The sequence below is a fragment of the Lemur catta genome, chromosome 10, assembly GCF_020740605.2.
Source record: "Lemur catta isolate mLemCat1 chromosome 10, mLemCat1.pri, whole genome shotgun sequence".
NCBI classification, from domain to species: Eukaryota; Metazoa; Chordata; class Mammalia; order Primates; family Lemuridae; genus Lemur; species Lemur catta.
Window position 1 is genome coordinate 36,277,895 of NC_059137.1, and position 22,254 is coordinate 36,300,148.

The 22,254-nt window shown below is 49.9% G+C and overlaps 2 protein-coding genes across 5 annotated transcripts; one reads left to right on the top strand and one right to left on the bottom strand.

Moving 5' to 3' along the window:
* The first annotated feature begins 609 nt into the window (after positions 1-609).
* SPAG8 (sperm associated antigen 8) lies at positions 610-3,018 on the top strand. Its single transcript, XM_045562844.1, has 7 exons — positions 610-773; positions 896-1,676; positions 1,800-1,974; positions 2,169-2,214; positions 2,295-2,409; positions 2,530-2,592; positions 2,701-3,018. Exons 1-7 carry the CDS (start codon positions 739-741, stop codon positions 2,893-2,895), a joined length of 1,410 nt encoding a protein of 469 aa, XP_045418800.1. The 5' UTR covers positions 610-738; the 3' UTR covers positions 2,896-3,018.
* Positions 3,019-3,104: 86 nt separating this feature from the next.
* On the bottom strand, positions 3,105-21,670 carry NPR2 (natriuretic peptide receptor 2). 4 transcript variants are annotated; one of them, XM_045562842.1, is made up of 22 exons: positions 21,508-21,670; positions 18,767-19,042; positions 17,764-17,969; positions 12,195-12,308; positions 11,798-11,933; positions 11,485-11,579; positions 10,827-11,260; positions 10,217-10,337; positions 9,981-10,055; positions 9,695-9,772; positions 9,371-9,475; positions 9,178-9,249; positions 7,251-7,410; positions 6,925-7,080; positions 6,677-6,845; positions 6,371-6,517; positions 5,794-5,917; positions 5,551-5,619; positions 4,098-4,272; positions 3,929-4,027; positions 3,594-3,685; positions 3,105-3,459 (listed from the first exon to the last, which is right to left on the bottom strand). In XM_045562842.1, the coding sequence occupies exons 1-22, from the start codon at positions 21,518-21,520 to the stop codon at positions 3,394-3,396; spliced, it is 2,982 nt and encodes a 993-aa protein (XP_045418798.1). In that variant the 5' UTR covers positions 21,521-21,670; the 3' UTR covers positions 3,105-3,393. The 4 variants fall into 4 exon arrangements, with proteins under 4 accessions (XP_045418798.1, XP_045418799.1, XP_045418797.1 ...); XM_045562843.1 differs by lacking the exon at positions 21,508-21,670 and adding an exon at positions 20,375-20,430; XM_045562841.1 differs by lacking the exon at positions 21,508-21,670 and having other exon boundaries at positions 10,827-10,911; positions 11,128-11,260; positions 18,767-20,250.
* Positions 21,671-22,254: the final 584 nt, after the last annotated feature.

The following is a 22,254-nucleotide window of genomic DNA, read 5'->3' on the forward strand; positions in this document are numbered from 1 at the left end:
AGAAGAAGAAGAAAAAAAAAAAAGAAGCACTTGTCAGCAGATCATTGAGTCCTCATGACAAGTGGTCTAACCTAGGTCAAGCTTCTAGGAAAGGAGGAGTATAAATGAGCCTGAATGAGTAGGAAGAAAGTGAAACCCAGGTCTAAGACCTGCTCAATCCTGGCCCTTATTCAGAGGTCAAACCAGGTTCTAAGGGGGATTGGGAGGAGGGTGGTCCATGAAGGCCTTTTATTAGAGAAGTAATCACACGGAGAGGGGGAGCTGCTACCTTTTCACTACTCCATATGTCTCATCATTTTGCTCTTAAGCTGGCTCATGTATTTTCATACTTAAAAATTTTTTAAAGACTACCTGCCCTCCTTTTGAGAATGAACTAAGCAAATTAAGAGGAAGCAACTGTTGCCCCTCCACAAACACACCAAGTACGGTATTGTCTGATGCCACAGCCCTGTGCCTGTCTCTAACATATCCACATAAAGAATCACCTCAGAAAGCCGCAAAGAATCATGCTTGGGCTTGGAGGGCGAGGGCTTGGGCCAGCGGAACTTTAAAAACCCGACTAAGGCAGAATGGAGTCGGACTGCAAAGCGGACTTCCCAGACCGCACCAGGTTTAAGACTTCCGCCTCACGGAGGACCTACCTCCACCTTCACCCTCCACATCCGCCCAACTTGGTTCTGCGCAGTCGCCAGGAGTTGTTTGCCGTCTCTATGGCAACCCGGTAGCTGGGATCTGAAGATGGAGACCGAGTCTACGGAAGGATCGCGGTGGCGGTGAGAGCCGCAGCTCTGGCTGCCGGCATAAGGGGACGAGGACTTCCTCTTCTTCAACGGACTTCCTCTGCTGCGCTTTTGACAACCTTGTAGCTTTTGCTTTTGCTTTCGCTTTCTTTCAGGTCTGTAGACGTAGAGCCCAGCTCTGAAGGTCAGGGGCCCACTTCGGAACCGTTTCCTTCTTCAGATGACGGTCCTAGGTCTGCTCTGGCAACCGCAACCACAGCAGCTGCAGCGGCTGCATCAGCTGCTGAAGCCCCTGCAGCCATCAACACTGCCAAAGCAGGAGCATTATCTACACAGGCCACAGCCCCCTGTTCTGAGCTCAGGGAGCCCTCTGATCTCAGTCTTATTAGGGAGCCACAAGCGGGACCCAGCTTTACCCACAAAATAGGCCATGGGAGTCTTGGCTTTGAACCCACCCATGTTTCCTGTATTACTGGGGATCCCTGTACTACAACTGACCTTAATTCTATCCCTAGCCTCGTTCCAGGCTCCAGCTCTGCCCCTGTTCCTGGCTCCAGCTCTGGTCCTGGCCATGGCTCTGTCTTTGGCTCTGGCTCTGACTCTGGTCCTGGCCGTGGCTCTGTCCCTGGCTCTGGCTCTGGTCCTGGTCCTGGCCCTGCCTCTAGGCCTGGTCCAGGCACTAGCCCTGGCCCTGAGCGCAGCCCCTGCACTCCTTCAAGGTTTGGAAATCTCACAGCAGATCTCATCCCTGATTATACCTGCTGGAGTCACCACTGCCATTGGGAGCCTCAGAAACAACCACCCTGGGAATTTTTGCAAGTCTCAGAACCTGGTGCCCGAGGGCTATGGAAACCCTCAGAGGTTAAAGGGAAACCTAAGGTTTTCTGTGAAATGTTGCCACGGGGCCAGTGTCTCCTCCACAACTGGGAGGAAGAGGTATTAAGGTTTTGGCCTGCTCCCTTTTCTTGAAGGCTTCCCTGTTTCCTAGGGGAGGGAGTAGTTTATGATAAGGGTAAGTATCAGAAGGGATATCATAGTCACTGAACTTGGGACCCACAGAGAGCCACCAACCACCTGGATCAAGTTCCAAGGATGCAGGATGGCTCTGAGAGTTATTTCTTCCGACATGGACACCAGGGACTGCTGACCATGCAACTACAGTCACCCATGCCCTCCAGCACCACCCAGAAAGACTCATACCAGCCCCCAGGAAACCCCCATCGGCCACTTAGAGGTGTGAAGCATGAGAGGGCCAGAATGAGTCCATTAGAGAAAAAAAGAGAGAAAGGAATTTCTGGTGGGACTGTGGATTGTCTGATGGATATAAGGGCAATAACACAAGATTTTTCTTGCTTTTCTCAAATTTGTTTCTTCTGGGCCTGCTTCTTAATCAGACCCACCTTCTGCCTTCCCCCTTTCCTCTCACAGGGAAGCGTGAAGCCATGCTGGAGATGCTCCTGCACCACCAGATCTGGTGAGAGACTGAGGGAAAGGGAAGGGGATGGGGGAGGAGAAAAATTGGGGGAGAATGGCCTTGACACCCTTGCTGCATAGTAAAGAGGTGCAGGCAGAGCAAGAACCCACGAAGAAGCTCTTTGAGGTTGAGTCTGTGACACACCATGACTACCGAAGGGAGCTGGCGCACGCAGGGCCTGCTGCCCCAACAAAGGTGACAACCCATCCCACCCCACTGCACAGCTGGGCTTTGACAAGCTGTGGGAAAGTGGCAGGCCCAGAGGTTGAGAGAGAGGGCTGAAGGCGAGGAGTTACTCAGTACTATCCCTTACAGCCTCACGACTACCGTTGGGAGCAGCCTGAAACCTTCTGGATACAGAGGGCACCACAGCTACCGGTGTGTGAGGGTGTTGAGAATAGGGCGGGGGTGGAGAAGGCGGGGAAGAGACTGTTCTGTTCTGACTTGGGGAGGGTGGAATCTCTCCTCATCCTGGCATTCCTCCAGGGTGTCAGTAACATCAGGACATTGGACACACCATTCCGGAAGAACTGCAGCTTCTCAACACCAGTGCCCTTGTCTCTGGGGCAGCCTTTGCCCTATGAATCTGAGAATTATCTTCACCAATTGGGAGAAATATCTTCCCTTGCCTGTCAGGGAAGAGGGCAGGGTGGTGGAGCAGGGAGAACGACTCCTGTCTAAGGGTTGAGAAGGGAAGTGGAATATAGCATATGGAATCTATTTCTGTCTGTACTAGAGAGGTGGGGAGGAAGTTAATTCTCTCTGTACTTGATGAAGGGGCTTTACATAAAGGGTTCTCTCTCATCCTGAGGCTGCTAATTCAATGATTCTGTGAGTCACCGTGTCCATACCCCATAACCTTTTCTTGAGGTTATCCCTAATCCAGACTATGATACCATGACTTATTTTTTGTTGTCATTTTATATTTGGCCAAAATATTCTGGTTTAGATACAGATATTTACAGAAGGTAAGTAGGAAGGGGACCAAGCCAGAGAGGGGCAGGTATATGTACAAGGCTGAGCTGCAGAGGGCTACAACTTCCATATAAGGTAGGTTTTTTTGGTGCATGTTTTCCATCTCATGTGAATATGTCCATCTCCGGTGTGTGGAGAGATGGTGGCCACTGCCCACCCAGGTACCAGCAGCAGGAGATTGTCTGACTTGGGAAGAAGTGGGGTTTACAGGAGTCCAGGAGGTCCTTTCCGCTCTCCTAGGAGCCAGTAAGTTCTCATCTTTCCTTTTCCCTGGAAGCAGGGCAGTAGACATAATTCAGATTCTTCTATGTTAGTACCTTTATCTCCCTCTCTTCCTCCCTGACCCCCCCATGATCACTTTCGTCCTCCCTTTCCATGACCCTATCCCCATGGCCTGCCATCACCTTCATCTCCACATCCCCCCGAAGCTCTAGCTGGAAACATCCTAGCTCATCCAAGGCATCCTTGGTGGTAGAGGAGACATGGATCTTCAGGGCTAGGATGGGATGTGGGGTTGAAAGAAGAATCAAAGAAAAGGCAATAGAAGAATTGGTGGTATTAGAGAGCACTTTACCCAACCAACCACCCCTAGAAGGCTCCCAGACCTCCCAGCACATGTCCACTAGAACCAAAATATGTCCAAGGATGGGGCACTTAGGAACTGTGGTCTCTCAAATTGAGAGACTTGGAGGAACTATGAAAAGAAGAAAAGGGCAGGATAAATTGAGGCCAATCTTACCTTGACCGTTAGACTCCATTCGAGAAGCAGTATTCACCGTGTCTCCAAAAAGACAATAGCGGGGCATCTTCAGGCCAACCACCCCAGCACAGACTGGCCCTATGAGAAGAAGCTGGTTGGGAGAGCCTGGGAAGGGTGGAGACTAGGGCTAGGTGAGAGTCAGCCTTACCAGTATGGACCCCTATGCGTAGCCTCAGCTGGTCATGGGGTCGGTGGCGGATGCGGAAGGAAGAAACTGCATCCAGTAATGCTAGGGCCATACGAGCGATTTCTGGCGCATGGCGTTGACCATTTCGGCCTGGGAGGCCAGATACTACCATGTAGGCATCCCCAATCGTCTCCACCTGATTAAGAGGAGGATTAAAAAGTCACCTCTATCTTTATCAGTGGGCATGGGGAAGAGTAGAGGAAGACAAGCTGGACACCACCATGATCATCCTGACAGCCTGGGAGGCCAGAACATTGACTAGAAAACAAGTGCCATAGTCCTGAGAGTCTCGGGGGAGGGAGATGTCAAGGGAATCTTTAAATCCTCCTGCCCCCAACCCCAGCACCTGGTGAACACTCAGTAAGTCTTTGCTGAATGAATGGACACCATGTCTGCAACAGGACATGGACAGATAGGCTCTGCTGTCAGGAAATGGGAAGCAGGAAAACAGGCTAAACTGAAGAGCTGACGAGGAGGCAAGACAGGCCCCATGGAATGGGCCACACAACCCAAACTGTTGGAGAGGAGAAGGCAGGCTCTTGGTTCTGGTAATGGGACTGAAGCTACACAAGAGAATGGCATTGTTTTTAGGAAATACACAGTGCAGTTTTTAGGGAATACACACAAAGTATTTAGGGATAAAGGAATAGTATGCCTAAAACTTACTATTCTTTTCAAATGGTTCAGAAAATAATTATATAGGTTGATTTTTTAAAATAAAGCAAATGGGGAAAATATAAACAATTGATGAATCTGAGTAAAGGGCTTGTGGGAATTCTTTGTTACAGAAACAGCAGCGATTATAGAGTAAGTCCAAAAAGAAGGGATAGGAAAAGATATTCATTACCTGCCATGTGCCAAACGCAATGTTAGGCACTTTCCATATAGCAAATCTATTATTCCCATCTTACAGATAAAACAACTGAGGCTCAGAGAGATTCTGTTACTTACCTAAGGCCACAACAAAGCCAATATTCAAATCCAGATCATTTTTACAGCCAAGGACATTAAACCCAACCCTCTGCCAACTCAATGGCTTCAAGAAAAAGCTTTATATATTTTTTTCATATCTTGCCCCTTACCCCACTAAATCTGTACCTACATCCTGTATGATTCTTCCATGTCTGGAGAGGACTGAAAAGAAAAGATGGATAGGCTGTATTTATACCCCCAGGGAGACAGGAGCTAAATCTTATGAAGGTTCTGATTAGGGAAGTCTAAGGATTCACAAGAAATTAGACTGGCATGTACACTTACGGTGCCAGAGCCACATTTGTCTACAAAGTGCACTCCAGCACTAGGATGCTGGAGACCCTGGAGGGAAAACTGACCATGGAGAGCAGGTAAGGTATGTGGGGTTCAGGGAGACTGGGTTTTAAAGCAGTCTTAGTAGGAGGGCAGCCCCAGCTCTCACCTTGTAGACGTCAAAGTTGTCAATTATGGCATCAAAGCAGGTATACAGGTCATTAAGAAGTGTCACCACCTAACAGGGATGGGAAAGCAGAGGCCCTGAGACTTGTTCCCGACTTTCTAAGAATTCTTAACCCACGAGCCATCATCAGATGTGGGAACTCTTGAACAAACCAATTTTACCTATTGTCAGTGAAGCTCCTCCAGGTCCCTAATCCCACCCCTGCCTCTCACCCACAGCTCTCACCTGCATGGGGGTGCTCTCTGCTGACAATGCTGTGAAGCCAACGATGTCACTGAAGTAGATGGTAACACTGTCAAAGGCCTCAGCCTGTACAGTCTCTCCCCGTTTTAACTGCTCTGCCACTGAGCTAGGAAGCAAGGGTGCAGTGTGAGCCAAACTCCAAGAAAGAGGGTAGGAGTGGAGGAGGGAGAGGAAAGGGTATGTGGCTGCAGCAGAGATGAGCTGTAACATGAAAGCTGAGCTTGGTAGAGGAAAAGGAAAGCAGCTGGGAAGACATTACAGTCTGGTGCAGGAGGGGTTGTGAGGGGATCCCTGCACGTGGGAGCTAAGCGTCTCAAGTTGGGACTGTTTTACACACTTGCTGAAGCAAGGGCATGGTAGAGCAGTGTCCTAAGAAGAAGGGAAGTCAGAAAGAAGGCAGCACAGCTGAGAGAATGAGAACCATGTAGTCTACATTGGGCAGGCTCACTGTGGCAAGCAGGGTTCTGAGGGTTGGAAGTGAGTTCTCAGGAGCCTGATGAGGCAGAACCAGACAGAGCAGAATCCCAAAGGAATATTCAGGAAGGGTAAAAGGTCTCACTGGGGTAGGATTTGGTAGAGCAGAGCCTCAGCCTTGCGCTTCTCCTCCAGATAGGCCTGTGTGCGTTCCTCCACCAGCTTCTCCAGGTTATTGGCATACTGTTCCATGCGCAGCAGGAGGTTGTCCAATATGCTGGTGCCACCCTCCCTGGGGGGAGGCCAGGATATGGCACCTGCTGCAAGATTCTAAAGACTCCCAGGACTTTCTGCCCAACCCACCCTCTGGCCCCACCAGTCCCACTTCATCCACTGAAGACTGACAAGGCTTCTATCCCTGGGGAGCCCCTGCCCCTTAGTGCCCTCTCACTTGTTAAAGCGGCGAATGAAACCCTTAATCTGTCCAAAGTCTGGCCGCTCAGCTGGGTCTTGGGCCCAACATCGCTCCATCAGCAAAACTAGCTCTTCATTCAGTTGGGTCCGGTCAATGCTTGGCCGGAAATATGGCCGCTGACCATTTCGGACCTTCTGGACAATCTCTGAGGGTGATAAAAGGTTCCAATGAAGAACAGGGTTTCCCCAGGAAGAAAAAGCTGTGGGTAGTGGATTGACTCTCACCTTTGGGGCTGAGGTCCAGGCCCTCCAAGTAGAAAGGACCACTGCGAAGTGCTATCTCCTGTAGGATGATCCCAAAGCTGTAGACATCAGCCTTCTGCATGCCTGTGGTTGGCAAGGAGTTCTCACTGAGCAGTTCTGGGGCAGTCCACAGCTTCTCTGAAAAGAGAGAACAGGCTGGCCAGGTCTCCAAAACAGGGTAGCCCCAAGCCCGCCTGGGCCCATTCCCATATTACTGTCAACTCCATCTCCCTCTCCCACCCTCCCTAGGTGGAAATGATCAGGGCCAGAGGAACAATATAAAAGTGGGTTGTGGGGGTGGACCTCACTGGCATAGAGGGCGTGGCTGTCCTCCGGTTCAGCAGTTGATCGGAAGCTGGCCAGGCCATAGTCTGTGATTTTGAGCACAAAACGACTATCCACCACACAGTTGGAGGACTTGAGACTCCCATGGGATGAAATAATGCTGTTATGGAGAAAGGCCATACCCTGCAGGATACAGATCAAGTTATGGGACTGGACCATATCTGGCTCAGAATACTCCCTCTGTCCATGAAATGGGTACTGGCTAGCTAGCTAAAGATCTTGGGACCATTACAACAATAAGGTGATTTTGGAAGGCATCCTTTGCAGTTTCTACCCAAGGAAGCAGATAGACTAGAAGAGTAATCACTTCCTGATACCTAGGTACCAGGGATGGGAAAAATGTTTAAGAGGAGGGATAAGAGGAGCTACCAGTTATTACCTGAAAAGGGCAGTCAAGCTCCTGAGTAGTGAATGGAACAGAACTTTTATGAGCTCTAAGAAGGATATGACCATGGTAGCCTCCAATGCCTGGCTGCTGATTATGAAGAGATATGGCGTAAGACCCAAGTATCTAGAGTAGCTAGAAGAACCAAGGAAGACTAACCAATTGTAAACTTTAATGCATAACCATGTGTAGGTAAGCAAGTCAAAGTTGAGGACTGTGATCTACTAGAAGGGACGTTGGACCAGAAAAAAAGTAGAGAAAACAGCAAATTAGAAAAACCTGGAAAATGGGCACAAGCAGGCAACAACTGCTAAGCCAATATAGAAGCCTGAAACTACTGGCCCCATGGGGCCAGTGAGGAAAGAACTTTTGCCTCTAGGGACTATAAGACGGGTCATAAGAGGACAGAATAGTGCTTCCCAAAATGAAACCCTTGGAGCCCACCCAAGTCAGTTCAGGTGGGACAGAAAAGGATACAAGATTCAGTATCCTAACCAAAAACACCTGTCTAAATGTTTAGCTCTGGACTTACTTCATAATTCTAGTCTCTGTGAACTCTTCCTTTTAATTCCTTTTGGTATTAACAAAACCTTTGGGAATCTCCAAATTTGTGAATTTACTTGTGTGGAAACTCACAAGGATGCCTTCCAAAATCACAGAAATGATTAGGCTTCTGGCTTTGTTGTAAATCACTTTTCCAACATTGTTCTCTCAAGAGTCATGTTTTTCTTATATTTATCATAACACATTTACTTAAGTACTACCATCGACTTTACCTAATATTTTATCTCTCATTTGATGGCAAACTTTCGCCAAAAAAATTTTTTTCAAATAACTGAATGAGAACTTAGCAGAAACCCCAAGCCAGCTTCAGGGACGGTACAGGGTGATGCACTAGGCTTGCTCACTGGCTGTGAGACTTGCTTCTAAACCCCTGTCCAACCCAGGCAAGATTCAGTTTTATGATCCACAAATTTATGGGCCTCTGGCTCATTTGAAAATAGCTGAAACCGAGTATATTGGAAGATGCCAAAGGTTTTGTACAATATTCCTTGGTTTCTCTTAGTTTTGCTTGTAAATGTTCCTGTTTAAATTTCAGTTTTCTGAACAAAAAAGCAGACATGCCAAATATTGGTCAGAGGGTAAAATGATGAGAGGAAAAACAGGAGATAAATATGTTTGGAGACTCCACTCATTTTTTTTCCTGCTAAGGGATTTTAATATGAGCTCCTAGAGGTAAAAGAGATGATGGAAAGAGATCTGAGATGTCTAGGGCAGGAAGACAAAAATTCTCTACAGTTACAGGACTCCTATGGCAGATAAAACTTACTCCCCCCAATCATAAACCGCAGACCCCTTGTTTACCCATTATTACCCAACCATGGGAATGAGGGGAGATGGAGAGAACAGGACTTTCAGAGGACTAGAAAGAAAGAAATCACAAGCAAAGACAGAATAACAGGCATTCTAAAGCAGGTGAACTCTTAAGGAGTGGGAAGACTCACCTTAACAAGGTCATTAATGAGTGAATAACGAAACATCCAGTCCAAGTTGATGCTGTCATTTTCTAGAATATCCTGGTAAGGGACACGGAATAGATCATCTGTCCTAGTCCCATTAGCTGTCACCTGGCATAGAGTCAGTGTAACTTTGGGCCTATCCTCCCCACCCCTGCCATAATCTGCACCTGTCCCTCACCTGTAAACTCCCACGAGGACAATACTCAGTGATGATGCAAATGTTGGGAGGGTCTATGCAGGCTCCAATGAAGCGAGTGAGATGGTTGAACTGGACATCTCTCATCTAGCAGAAAATGGGAAGGACAAGAGAACTGAAAGAGTTAAAAACTAGATACAGAAACCTACAACTACATAAGAGGACTTTTAGTTGCACCTACAACTTAAAATCATCTATAAATAATCCCCTTGCCCTCCTAGGCAATTTTACTATTCTACAGTCTTTCCCTCTCCTCTTCCCCATGGCTGTTCACCCCTCGCCCTCAATCCAGACTCCATTACGTACATGTTTTAGTTCAAACAGAACCTGTCGGGTCAGCTCAATGCGCTTCTTATTCACATGTTTGATGGCGACAACATTTCCCTGATGGTAGGAGTGAAAGGGGAAAGGAAAATGAACATCAGAAGAAGTTTCCAGGTGCTAGGCAATACTGCAGAACTGTGGAAGCATCCAGGAGCTCAGTGGGGCATAGAGGGGGGTGCTGAGGGGCAGAGGTTCAGGGGCAGAGCTGGCAGATGGGGATGAGACAGGATGAAATGGTGGGGACCAGAACAAGCAGATGACTGTTCACCTTGAAGTGACCGGTGTTGGCAAAGATCTGGTATTTCCCATGGGCTGTCATGAGCGAGCCGTAACTGGATCCCCGCTGGGGCCAAGGGCAACATGGAGGCGGAAGGATGAAAGGAACATTAGATGATGGTGGTGGTGCAGGGCTATCATTACAGGCCAATGTGCTGGGAAAGGTCCAGGGTAAGAAAGGACAGGAACTCAGAGGGAGGCAGGGGGACAGCTGAGACAAGGGCTCACCAGTGACAGTGTGAGGCGACTGCCTGCACCTTTATGATAACGCTCAGAGTTGCCAAACTGCAGTTCTTCCCAGCGAATGCGCCACAACATGCTGGCCAGCTCCTTCTCCAGCATCAGTTTTCTGTAAGGACTGCACACCTCAGTTGACTGGCAAGCCCAATCCTGCCACCCCCAAGCCAACATTGGGGTTGCAGGGGCTTCCCTGAAGCTCTTAAACCTGTACTTGTTACACCAGAGAGAAAGGACTGGAAGATAAGGATGCATTCTCTACATATCTGGAATGTGCCCTATGTTCACTTACAGAGAGGGTGAAGGTGAAAGTTCTTTTTTAAAATGGGGGTATTCATGGAAAATTCACCTTTGACCTTAACCCTACTCAAAAACACTAGTTAGTATATTCAGTCTAGAAGCAAAAGTGGAACACACACCTTGGCTAAAAGACAGCTAAAGAGAAAGGCTAGAGAGGAAGATGCCATTAAATCTAGGAGATAACCACCAAATTAAGAGACCTGCTACCCCTACCCCATATTATGGGCCCATCTGGCCTCGACCACAGGCTGCGTGGCAATGGGCAGGTGGAGAGAAGGTCAGTGGAAATCCTAGAACTCACCGGAAAATTAGGAAGCTGGAAACACCAAACATGATGAAGGTGATTCCTGTGCCAAGAGCCACAATTGCCAGGGTTGAAAGTGGAGCTGAAGGGGAGAGAGAGACCCTGAGAAAGACTGTAGGGGGGCTGTAAGACTGAGGAGGGGGATGCACAGGTGCAGGGAGTAATAGGTCTTGAGGGTGAGAAGGAGGGAGGGGTGTAGACGTAAAGGTAAAAAGATGACTAAGAGTGGCGGTCAGTGAGGGGCAGAGACTGGAGACTGAGGGAGGAAGGACTGCTCCCAGTCCCTGCACACACCCACTTTTATCACAGGATGGGTCGTCCAAGTCAAAGGCACAGGGGGGATTGTCCAAGGGGGGGGCCCCCTTCACCCAGGGAATAGGCCGTCCTGTCCACCAAATCTGCTTCTCGGCTCCTGAGTAGTGGGCTGCAGGCTGTGAGGAAGCAGAAAACTGGGCCCACAGGCCTGCTCCCACCTGTCTCCCCTGAGACCCCAGCTATTTTGCTGCTTTTCTCCCCAGCCTACCACCCAGCCAGGATGCAGCTCTGGCAGAGCAAGTAAGTCCCTTCTCTAGTACCTTTGATTCTGCCCCCACTGAACCCCTGAAAGCTGGATTTTGCAGGGCGACATGTTCTTCCCTGCCTCCTCCCCCATCACCTGAAAGTCCCCAGAATCCAGGTCTCCCATGGCCCACAGGACAAAATCAGTCTCTCGGTCATTGTTCTTGTCCATAACAACCAGTCCAGTTACACCTAAGACAGAAAAGAGCACCCCTTGCTTTAAGCTCTACTCTGGGCTCCTCTCCTATCTCCCCATCCCCTCCAGCTACCTCAGCCTGGCCCTGCCCCCGTTCTTGAGGTGTGCACGCTTCTGCCATGTTCGCTGACCCCTACTCACTCTCCCTGCTGGCCCTGGCATTGCCTCTTCTGCCCACTCCACTCCTGAGCCTGACATCTGCCCCCTTCATTACCGTGGTATCTTCGTCCCTGCATCTTCTCCACAATTCGAAGTCCATCTTCTCGGGTGCCTCCTTCCTGTATTGTCTCATTCAGGACTTCCGCATATAGCAGGATTCCATCATAGAAGCAGCCAGCGATGAGGTTCATCTGGGGGTGGCAACTTCAGCAGTGCTCTCCACACATCCTCGAGGCCCCTTCCCCAGCCCCCTTTTCCCATCTCTGGGGTCTCCGTCTACCTCTCCTCTCTTCTGGTTTACTTTCTTCCCTCCTGTGATTCACAAAGTGCCATCCCTACCTAACTGCTCCTTAGGGCAGAAGGGAATACCCTGGATGGCAGCCGTCAGCCTCCAGAGTGGTACCCTTCCTCAAAGCCTGGCCTGACATGAGGGGAGAGAGAGATCTACTTACCAGGGAGGGGGCCAGCTCCACACCAAAATCTTCCCGGGCTCTTATCAGCAGACGATTCTGGAATTCCTGATACTCAGGATTTGGGGGTTCTCGATATGTGATCACCAATACAGTCTGTACCAGCAGCACATGGAGAAGAGTGAACAGGATTCAAGACGGGCATTAGGGGAAGAGAGAAGGCAGAATAGGGGAACTTGGTAAAATACACATGATATAAAATATACGCATGGGAGTGTGAAGGTTGCACGTGTGTGTGTGTGTGTGTGTGTGTGTGTGTGTGTGTGTGTGTGTGTGTGTTTAATACCTCTGGGGAGAGGGAGTGGCACTCCTCCTGAAAGGCAGATAGGCCTGGTTCTGGGAAGGTGCAGATGGGGAAATAGTAGAATAACAGATGAAGCCAAGTCCATCCCCAAACCCAGCCCATCCTCTCCCTGAACTCCCTGGCACCACCAGCCATCCACCAGGCCGCAACAACTCTCACAGCTCCTCTGTCCCATCCTTCCTGGGTTCCTGTTCACTATCAAGGACAACACTCATCAACAGCTCCTCTCTGAGGTGTCATCACTGTTAATATTACCAGTAAAATGTTGACATTTTCATTTGGGCCACTTAAACACAGTGTGTCCACCCAGTGAATTAAGGAGACTGCAGGCCCTGTTGACAACGGGAAATACTCAGACAGGGATTCCACTGGCAAAAAGCTATGAGCTCATTCATTTAACACGTGTGGAACAGCTTCCATAAAGCAGCACTGTCCTGCTTACTAAGTAGCAGACGTGTGTCACAAACACAGTGTCACATGCCCATATACATTTCATAGATAAGCAAATGACACATGGGGTTCTGCCATGTATGCATCTCACTGGTGCACGAGTCAGCGTGTGCCTGTCTCCCAGAAGTGCCTGCTCAGCTCCCATTGGCCACATGTGTCTCCCCTTCCTTAGCTGCTGGACCTCCCAGCCTCTGCCTCTGCCTCAGGCCACACAGTCATTGAGACCAGCCTCTGCTTGGACAGGAAACTGGCATCACAACTTCAGGTAAAGACTTCAGTTCAGTATATTCTGTGACACATGACTGTGAAGTGATAGATTGAAATCTAGTCATTTCTATCAGTTTTGCTCATTCTTATCATAGAAAGTAGTGTGGACCCATAGAGGTAAACTGTACTAGATACATCACATATGATCTCCTGTATATCAATTCATTCCAGGTAGGAAATAATGAAGTCAATTTCTAAAATGCATTCATTATATTAGACTGGAGTTCGCTTCAAGATGTAATTATTCTTACTAAAGCATTTGGATGCCTGATTCTAATATTCTCCCACTCTCAGGCAAAAGAGAAAAGGAGAGAGGGGCTGAGGAAAGGGTTGGAAGGGTTCACGCAGTAGCACCTGTTCCAAAAATAAAAGAAAAATAGAGTGGTAGGACACTGCTGACAACAATGTAAAAAGTCAGCAAAGAGCTGAAAAGGATCAGGTTGAACACAACTTATATGTCAATAAAGACTGATGGTAGCTTTTGGGCACTTTTTTAAACACAGTAATTCTCTAGGTTGTTTGGTTTGCTAGGCTAGCAGTTATCAAACGTTTTGGTCTCAGATTCCTTTTACATTCTTAAAAATTATTGAAGACCCCAAAGAATTTTGGTTTATGTGGATTATATCTATCGCTATCTACCATCTTAGAAATTAAAACTGATAAATTTTGAAAACACAAGAATACACAAACATGCCTCCATAGCTGTTGGAGTGATGACATCATCACACATCATGTGGCATCTGGAAAACTCCACTGCACAGTTACGGAAGAACAGGAGTGACAAAGGCAGATAACATCTTAGTACTATTTTTTAAATAGTTTTGACCTTGTGGCCCCCCTAAAAGGATTTCAGGGGCCTCCAGGATCCTAAGACCACACTTTGAAAACCGCTATGTTAGCCTGTTTTTGCTGTGGTTACTAGCTACAGTACAAAAAAATTTAAAAACCTCCAAACAGTTTCTGTGCTTGCTCAGGGGCTACAGAGGTGACGGTAGGTATCGTGTCCCATTTCATAGTGGACCCTTGGTGGAAAAAAAACAAGCAAAGTCTGCCAAAAATGGGTGCAGCGGTGAGTGGAAGCCAGGAATGTACCTACAAACTGTGTTCTGGCAGGAGGCGCCTGCCTCTGCCTGTGGGCCCACCCACTCTGAGACCTGCTCCGGCCACAGCAGGAGGTGCTGTCAACAGTGGCCTAAATGGACAACGAATGGTCTCCAAGAACAGAGTCTGCCTGACACAGCCCTTCGGTCAGTGCTTTCTTCCATTCTTGCTGGTGGTGTTCCCTGTCTGTAACACAATCTCGTGCTGGTCACCTAGGTTGTGACCTCTGCCTGCATTTCTTACCCTGTAGTTTCTAACCCTCAATTGCCCAGTCTGGGCCTCTGGATCCTCGGAGCCTGGTCATTTGCTTATTTAGTTCCACTCTATCTGTTTTTCTTCCCTATCCTGGTTGATCACTTGGTTTACAGTACCTGCCAGCTGTACTTCTGTCTAGACGAATTCCTAGAATTCCTAGTCCTATCCCTGCTCTCCCCAACACACACCTTAATTGAATTTAACAAATATGTATTAAACGCCTACTATATGCTAGACATGTGGAATACAAAGATGAACATGATCCCTGCCCTCGAGCAGCTACCGTTGAATGGGAGAGGAAAATCCTACCAACATACTTGATGTCAGAGCCCTCACCCCCCAGTAGCTGGTATCCAGTATGAGCTGGGACCTTTTCCTTGAGCATGACACCTCCTGGGAAAGCTTTGGGCAGCTGTGTCAAAGCCTCCTCGCCTGTCCTGCCACTTTTTCTAGGCTGGCCTGGTCTGGGACCCCAGAAGGCCAAGTATCTCTGGGAGAAGGGCTCTCTGCTCTCTCACCCTTGGCTGAAACTGACCACCCAACTTCCCTCAGCCTCCGCCCCGCTTCAGCATTGGGAAAGGATGAGTGTATCTTTGCCAGGGGACACCTCATCACCCCTCATCCCCACCCCCTCAAAAGCCTTGGTTTGCCCCTCTGCATATTCCTGACTGCCTAGTTCCCTTCCCTTGTGTTGTAGCAAAATCTCCCTCTTTATTTTTCTAAAGTGAGGAGGGGACTGAGAGTTATGGATATAATTGATTATTGGCTAACTAGACCCCTCTTCCCGCTACCCTAAATGCTGGGGACCATTGGCTGGCAGGAATTCTCACAGAAGAAAGAGAGGTTTTTCTTCCACAAAAAGAATACAGACCAGCACTTTGGGAAGCCAAGGCAGGAGGATCTCTTGAGGCCAGGAGTTTGAGACCAGCCTGGGCAACATAGTGAGATCCTCTCTACAAAATTTTTTTTAAAAATTAGCCAGGTGTGGTGATGTGCACCCATAGTCCCAGCTACTCAGGAGGCTGAGGTGGGAGCATCGCCTGAGCCCAGGCATTCAAGGCTGCAGTGAGTTATGATCGCACCACTGCACTCCAACGTAGGTGACAGAGCGAGACCCTGTCCGTAAAAAAAAAAAAAAAAAAACACAGACCGGAAGGTTATGGAGTTCTCCCATCTGGGAGGGTCACAGATCTTCCCCGACCACACTAGCTAAAGTACAGGCTCCTTGTTATTCTCTTCTCATACCACTCCATTCTTCTCTATTCTTTTCGTTCTTTTTTCTTTTTACATAACACTTACCACCATGTGTTCCTATACTGGTACTTTTTGCTTATTTGTTTGTCTGTCTATCCTACTAAATGTAAACTCCAAAAAGGCAGGGACTATACCTGTTATGTTCTCCACCATACGCCAGTACCTAGCATAGTGACTGGGATGTAATAGGTGTTCAGTAAATACTAATGGAATGAGTCAGTCTTTAAACGAATCAAACACTGACTAAATAATATGGTTAGTTCTATGGTAGACAGAGTGAAGCACAATAGTAGGAAACTCAGTCCCACCTGGGGATTCATGAATTGTTTCCTAGAAAGGAAAATAACTGGTCTGTCTTAAAGAATATGGAAGCATTATACAGCTAGACAAAGGGGAGAAGCTTGTTTTAGGAGAAAGTTATAGCATAAACAAAACCTGTCCCACTCCCCAGATTCAAGTGTGACAGTCACAGACTCATACTCAAGCATGCAAACAGACATGTCATTCACAGCCAGACACACACTCGTCAGTCACAACCAAATATATAATCACAGCCACATAAAACCTTACTCATCGGAGAAGAATGGCCACCCAGGTCCAGCTCTTATACTTGTCTACTTAGAACCAAAGAATCTCAGGGTTTAAAGGGCTTTAAGGTTATCCCATAAGCTACCTCAAATTCTTTTTGGAAAAAAGGAGGAATAAGGATAAATAAGTAGGAAACACTATGTACTACGAGTTAGTGAAAAAGTGGTGGGGAATCAGGGAATGATTCATGGGTATGATTTTGAGAGGCAGAGGTTTGGGTTGAGGGAAGATAGAGCACACCAGGCAAATGGAGAAAGAGCACAAAATCATGGGGGCAGGAAGGCCCAGGGGTGGGGGTCTGAGAGAGGGATATTGAGCTGCAGTACTCATCATGAGGGCACTAGGAGGTGAGACTGGAAAAATGGGTTGAGAACAGCCTGCAGAAGGCAACAAATCATTGAAAGTTTTGAGCAAAGGAGTGAAATGAACAGAGTCATGCCAACCTTCCGCACAAATTTTCTCAAATCCATTTCTTTCCATTCCTGCTATGATCACCCTAGTTCAAGCCATAACACCGCACTCCTTTCTAACCTGTTACAGTTGGTCTCACTGCCTCTAGTCTCCCCCTCTTCTAATCCAACCTGAATTCTGTCACTACTGTATATTTATCTTCACAGAAATATTTCCAGGACCCCAAAATTCAAGTCCTAGTGTTTTAGGGTTTAGGGCTTTCCTTAATCTGATTATACCTTTGTAACTTTATTTCCTATATCTGTTTTAAGTAAACCTTTTGTCTTGTCAGGTCTGTATCTTCTTGGTCTACCCAATGTGCCCATTCCTATCTGGTTTTTTTTTTTTGCTCAGGCTGCCTGGATGCCCTCTCCCACTCTGACTATGAATATGACATATATCTTTAAAGTTTCTCTTGCTTTATAAAAGCCTCCCTTAAACCCAGCCCACTTTGGCTCTTCCTCCTCTGTACCACTAAAGTTCTCAGTGTGTGTTGCGGGATATGTGATCATATCCTTTCTTGAACTTTAACTATACCACAATTATGCCTCGCCTTTCCAGAAAGGTGGAAGCCCACCCAGGGACTAGGATCAGATCATTTCCTTAGCTGTCCTCCCTAAAGTATAGCCTAATACTGGCACTTAGGAAAGTCAGTGTTACTAGGATCTTTGGAGGTAGCCAAAGTCCATCTTGGCAGCAGACTCACTAAGAGTCACGATGGTGAGGAAGTAAGAAAGAGTGATACTAGACACGGAAAGCCTCTGTTCATTTCGCTCCTATAGCTCACAATTCCTGGGGTTTCTGTGGGTTCTTGTGAGAGACAGCAAATCTCCAACGAACCACTTCTTCCCCCTCCTCCTTCAGAATTGGCTCAAATGATACCTGAAAGGCCTCTCTGAGGGCCTGGGCCTGTTCCTGGGTGCGATTGTCCTGCCAGGGCCGGCCTGTAGAGCGTGTGGGGCCCGCACGGAGACTCTCCCCAAAGACATCCAGGTAAAAGAAGACATAATCCCCATTGGTCAGATTCTCCCTCTGAGCCTGAAGCAGGATCTCATGCAGCATCTCCAGAGGGCCGCAGATATACACAACTGGGAGCAGGTACATGACAGAGCACCCTGAGAAAGTATCCAAGGCCCCCAACAGCCCCCTCTCTGAATCATCTGCATTTCCCTCTTTAGCAAGAAAGAGAGTGCCCTAACTTATCAACCCCCCAGCAGATGCTCCCCAGCCCTGTCCCTTGAAATCCATATCATTAGTACCCTGGGGCCATATGAACCATCTGGCAGGAGTCAGAGCCTGATTCCAGACCCCTGAGGAAAGGAGCTGTCACTCTCAAGTCCCTTCCTTCCCCCAGAGCCCTGCTCACTGCTCCTCATCCAGCCCTCCTCAACCCCCACCCAACTCTTTCCTGCCCTTTTCCTGGGCTCAAAGACACTGATTGCTCAGAATTTCTCAGCGTGAGCTCTACCTGTCTTTTTTCACCAAATCTGCTGAGCCTTGAGCCCCTTTATGGAGTCCTCGCTATTTTTACACCACTGAGGGGTCTTGGTGCCCAGTCTGGGAGGCAGATCTGCTCACAGGTGCACATGTCAGAGTGGCCATCAAGCACATTTACTCCTCCAGGGCACTCACATTGCTCCCCAAACTCAATATCCACCCCCCACATTCCTCCCATACAAGCTTCACCTGCCCGGCACTCTTCTTCCTTGCTCACACCTGCCTAGGCTGTCCACAAGCTCCCCTCTTAAAGCCCTGGCCCCCTCATCGGTGCTCTGTCCACATGTGCTTCTTGATCCCAACCACCACACACAGCTCCTCAATGCCTAGTTCCAGGGACACTGCAACCCTCCTCCCCTGACCCTAAAATAGCCCGGGCCACACTCACTGCGCCCGTTGGCCCGGATGAAGTGGGTGGCCTGCTCAGGGCCCCCTGGCTCGCGGGCATACACCTGGTGCTGCACACTGAGGTTGCTGCCCTGCAGGGCCTCAAAGACGCCCTCGATGGTGAAGTAGTGAGGCCGGTCATCTGTGCGAGCATCCAGATACAGCAAGGCAGCACGGGCAGTCCAATTGAAGTGGCCGTGTAGTGTCACTACAAACTCACCCAGCTTGGGAGCAGAGGGGCCAGTGCGAACCAGGGTACGATAATGCTCATTCTTAGCTGCAAAACCAGAGGCCACAGCGCCCGCAGTCAGCAGGGGAAGGCGCCAGTGTGAGGCAAAGCGGGCCACAGAGGCAGCAGGGTACACGCAGCCAGGGCCCAACAGAAGGTCAGGGTCATGGTACAGCTTGAGGTCCACAGCGCGCAGCGGTGCCAGGTACTCAGAGCAGGCGCCATCTAGTTCAGAGCTGACAAACCGCAGGTCCACGGGCAGTGCCCGGCCCAGCGCCTCCACAGCTAGTGCCACAGCAGGACCGACCCGTGGCCAGGCCCAGGCATAGCTCAGGTTGTGTTCTGGCAGCACCACCGCCAGCGTCAGGTTCCGCGCCCCGGGAGGACGCACCCCACCTGCCAGGGCTGCCACCAACAGCAGGAGTGATGGCAGTGCCATGGGGATAAAGCAGCAACCCCTCTGCCCCCAGAACCAGGGGCTGCTCTGGCCTGCAGGGGAGGCACAAGCACCACCCAACCTGGCGCCTGGGGAGGAGGGCCAGGGAGAGCGTCGGGATAAGCTAAGTAGGCTGGGATACAGAAATGCTGGGGACCAGGGAGAGGAGGGGCAGATGGGAGGACGCCTGGTGGGTAAGGAGTGGGCTTCCAGCCTAGGGCAAGGGCTGCAGACTGAGAGCAGGGTGGCAGGAGAAGGGAGGGACCAAGGGGGCCTGCGCCGTGATGGGGACAGTGAGAGGTGGAGTAGCCTGGTGAATTCAAAGCTTAGAAGGAAAAGGGGATCTGAGGCTGGGATGGGGTGGGGGCGGGGGGGAGGCTGATACAAAGAAACGGCCAGGGGGAACCTCGCAGCTGAAGAGGCTGGGTGGGCAGGGAACTGGGGAAAATAGGCCCAAGGGGGGTAAGGTGGGAGGGTGCCCGCGCCGCGGAAGGACTGGGACCATGGGCTGGCGGGGAGCGAAGCGAGGCCTGGGCCGGAGGGGAGGGAAGGCAGGGGTAAATCTCCCTGTGAAGGCTTCTCCCGAAGCTCCTGCTTGGACTAACGGGCCCCGGGCGCTGGTCCCATCCGGAGCTGCGGCGGCCCCGCCCGTGTCCCCGCTCCTCTCCGCTCCGCTTCTCCTGGGCCCGGCGGCCGGCGCTGCCCGGCGCTTCCTCCCGCCCCCCGCCTGGGCCCCCGCGCGCGCCGCTCGTCCGGGTCAGGTCGCCTCGGCCCGGCCAGTCTCCGCTCGCTGCGCCGGCGGCGGCCGAGTGTGACTCCCCGGGCAGGCCGCCCGCCCCCGCCCCCGCCCGCGCCGCCCCTCCTCCTCCCCCTCCCGGCCCCACCCTCCGGCGCCTGCTGTCTCCCCCCACCCCCAGCCGGGCGCCCAGGGACCTCAGACCCACCCCAGTGAACGCTTGGGGGCTCCGCGCAAGGGCCTCGCGGGCCGGCGAGGTTCCCGGGCGTTCCCTCGCTGGGAGGGCCTGCCCCCGTCCCCCCCAAGCCCCTGGGCCACCCGCCGCTCTCTTTCCATCGCACACGTTCCTGCGCCCCCGGGGCTTGTCTTCTCCCCCTGGCTTATCCTGCTCTTCTTAGGGTCCCCTCTCTTAACTCTCAGAGTGCCTCAATGGCTCCAGTCTCCAGGAAGCAGTCAGAAATCCCCATTTGGTATCCTCTCCAGTCCCCCACCTAGTGAACCACACCACCCTCCTAACTGCCAGAGACCTCTCACTCCGCCAGGAAGACATGCCTGTTCGCTGGGCAGGTCCCTCCAACAAGGGGCTCCCATGTTCCATTTTCGTGAGTCCTTATACAGTCCATGAGGCTCCTTCTTCCCTGGGACTCAACCCTCCCATTCTCCTTGTCTCCATGCCCCCTCTTGTGCCCTTCCCTCGTCCTCAGAGGCCCACCACACCCCACCCGGCCTCCACCACACCATCTGCTCAGGGTCTCTTCTTTCTTTTGTCTCCCTGCACAGCAGAGGCTAGCACCCGATCAAAGCTTATGGACTGACTAAGCAGAACATAGCCCCCAGCAATGGGAGCCCATTGGACCCCACTTGGGTTCCACCCCACTCCCAAGCTTCCAACCTAGATAGAAAGTGCACCCCAGGCACCCCACGTCTGGAGTGCCAATCTGAGCCTGAGGAACAGCTTGTGAGGGATGATATCATGGTTGCTGGAGAGACTTGCTATGGGACCTTGGGGACTTTTCTCCAACTGTCATAAAGGACATGCACATCAGCCCATTCTCCTCCCTGTGCTGACAGCCACAGCTCCTCTCCCTCTTCAAGCCACTTCTTCAGAAAACACAGTGCCAAGAAGCTAAGAGCGCTCCTTGAGTTCTGGAGGCGGGTGGGAGTGTAGAGCGAGGAGGGCCATAGTTTCTTTGAGATGAAGGCGACACCTAGTGGTTTTGGGGAGGAAATTAAGAGCAATGCCATTTTATCCTTCCGCACGATATTTATTTATCGAACACTGGCTGCCTTGCACAAGCTGTGGTGGTGAACACAAAGAAAGCCAAATGACACAGCTCTTACCTTTGCGGAACATACAGTTGGAATCCCTCTAATGTGCAGAGGCTGCCTCTGACAATGTCTCTTGTCTCGAGCCCTGTAGAAATGGAAGCCTTAAGACATCTTCAACACTGTGAGATGGTAACTCGAGTTCCAGGCTTCCAACGCTGTGAGTGAAAAAGAATTTCATCCTATATGGGCAAGGCGGAGAAGGTTGGAACAGTCAAAAGGGTGACAGGACAACCTGAAAAAGGCTTTAGACCAAGTCAACCAAATAATTGCTTTTTAAAGCAACTGCACACGGTTTTATAAGACAAATCCAAAATGACAAAATCTCTGAGAGAATTACAGAATGGCAAGGCTAGGAGGAGTCTTATAAACATATTGTTCAATTCTCTCATTTAAAGATAATTGAAAATTGAGTCCCAGAGAAGGAAGTCATATAGCTTCCTTCCCTGCCCCTCTTCCCCAACCCCTCTGCTTTTTAATTGTATAACAGAGACTAAAATCCAGGCTTCCTGGTCCCTAAGGTGGAGCTCTTTACAGATATTCTGCTAACTCATGGAACTTACTGTATAAAGCTGTGCTTACAGTGTAATGGCCACCAATAACCCAAATGAGTCTCTCTGGAACACTTGCAGACCCCAGTGAGGACCAGCCATCACTGTTACCCAGACTCCCAGACAAGTTCAGGTACAAGATGTCATTATTCTGAATATGAAGGATGATTCTTCATTATGTAGGGATTAAACATTCAAGCATCTTACCCCT

Excerpts from the sequence above, each read along its gene's own strand:
- SPAG8 (XM_045562844.1), top strand. The coding sequence starts at position 739 with ATGGAGACCGAGTCTACGGAAGGATCGCGGTGGCG. Across the intron at positions 2,215-2,294 it reads CTCCTGCACCACCAGATCTG|TAAAGAGGTGCAGGCAGAGC; the intron begins GTGAGAGACTGA and ends CTTGCTGCATAG. Across the intron at positions 2,593-2,700 it reads AGAGGGCACCACAGCTACCG|GGTGTCAGTAACATCAGGAC; the intron begins GTGTGTGAGGGT and ends GCATTCCTCCAG.
- NPR2 (XM_045562840.1), bottom strand. The coding sequence starts at position 19,433 with ATGGCACTGCCATCACTCCTGCTGTTGGTGGCAGCCCTGGCAGGTGGG. Across the intron at positions 9,476-9,694 it reads TTCTGTTTGAACTAAAACAT|ATGAGAGATGTCCAGTTCAA; the intron begins GTACGTAATGGA and ends ATTTTCTGCTAG. Across the intron at positions 9,250-9,370 it reads GTCCTCGTGGGAGTTTACAG|GATATTCTAGAAAATGACAG; the intron begins GTGAGGGACAGG and ends GTCCCTTACCAG.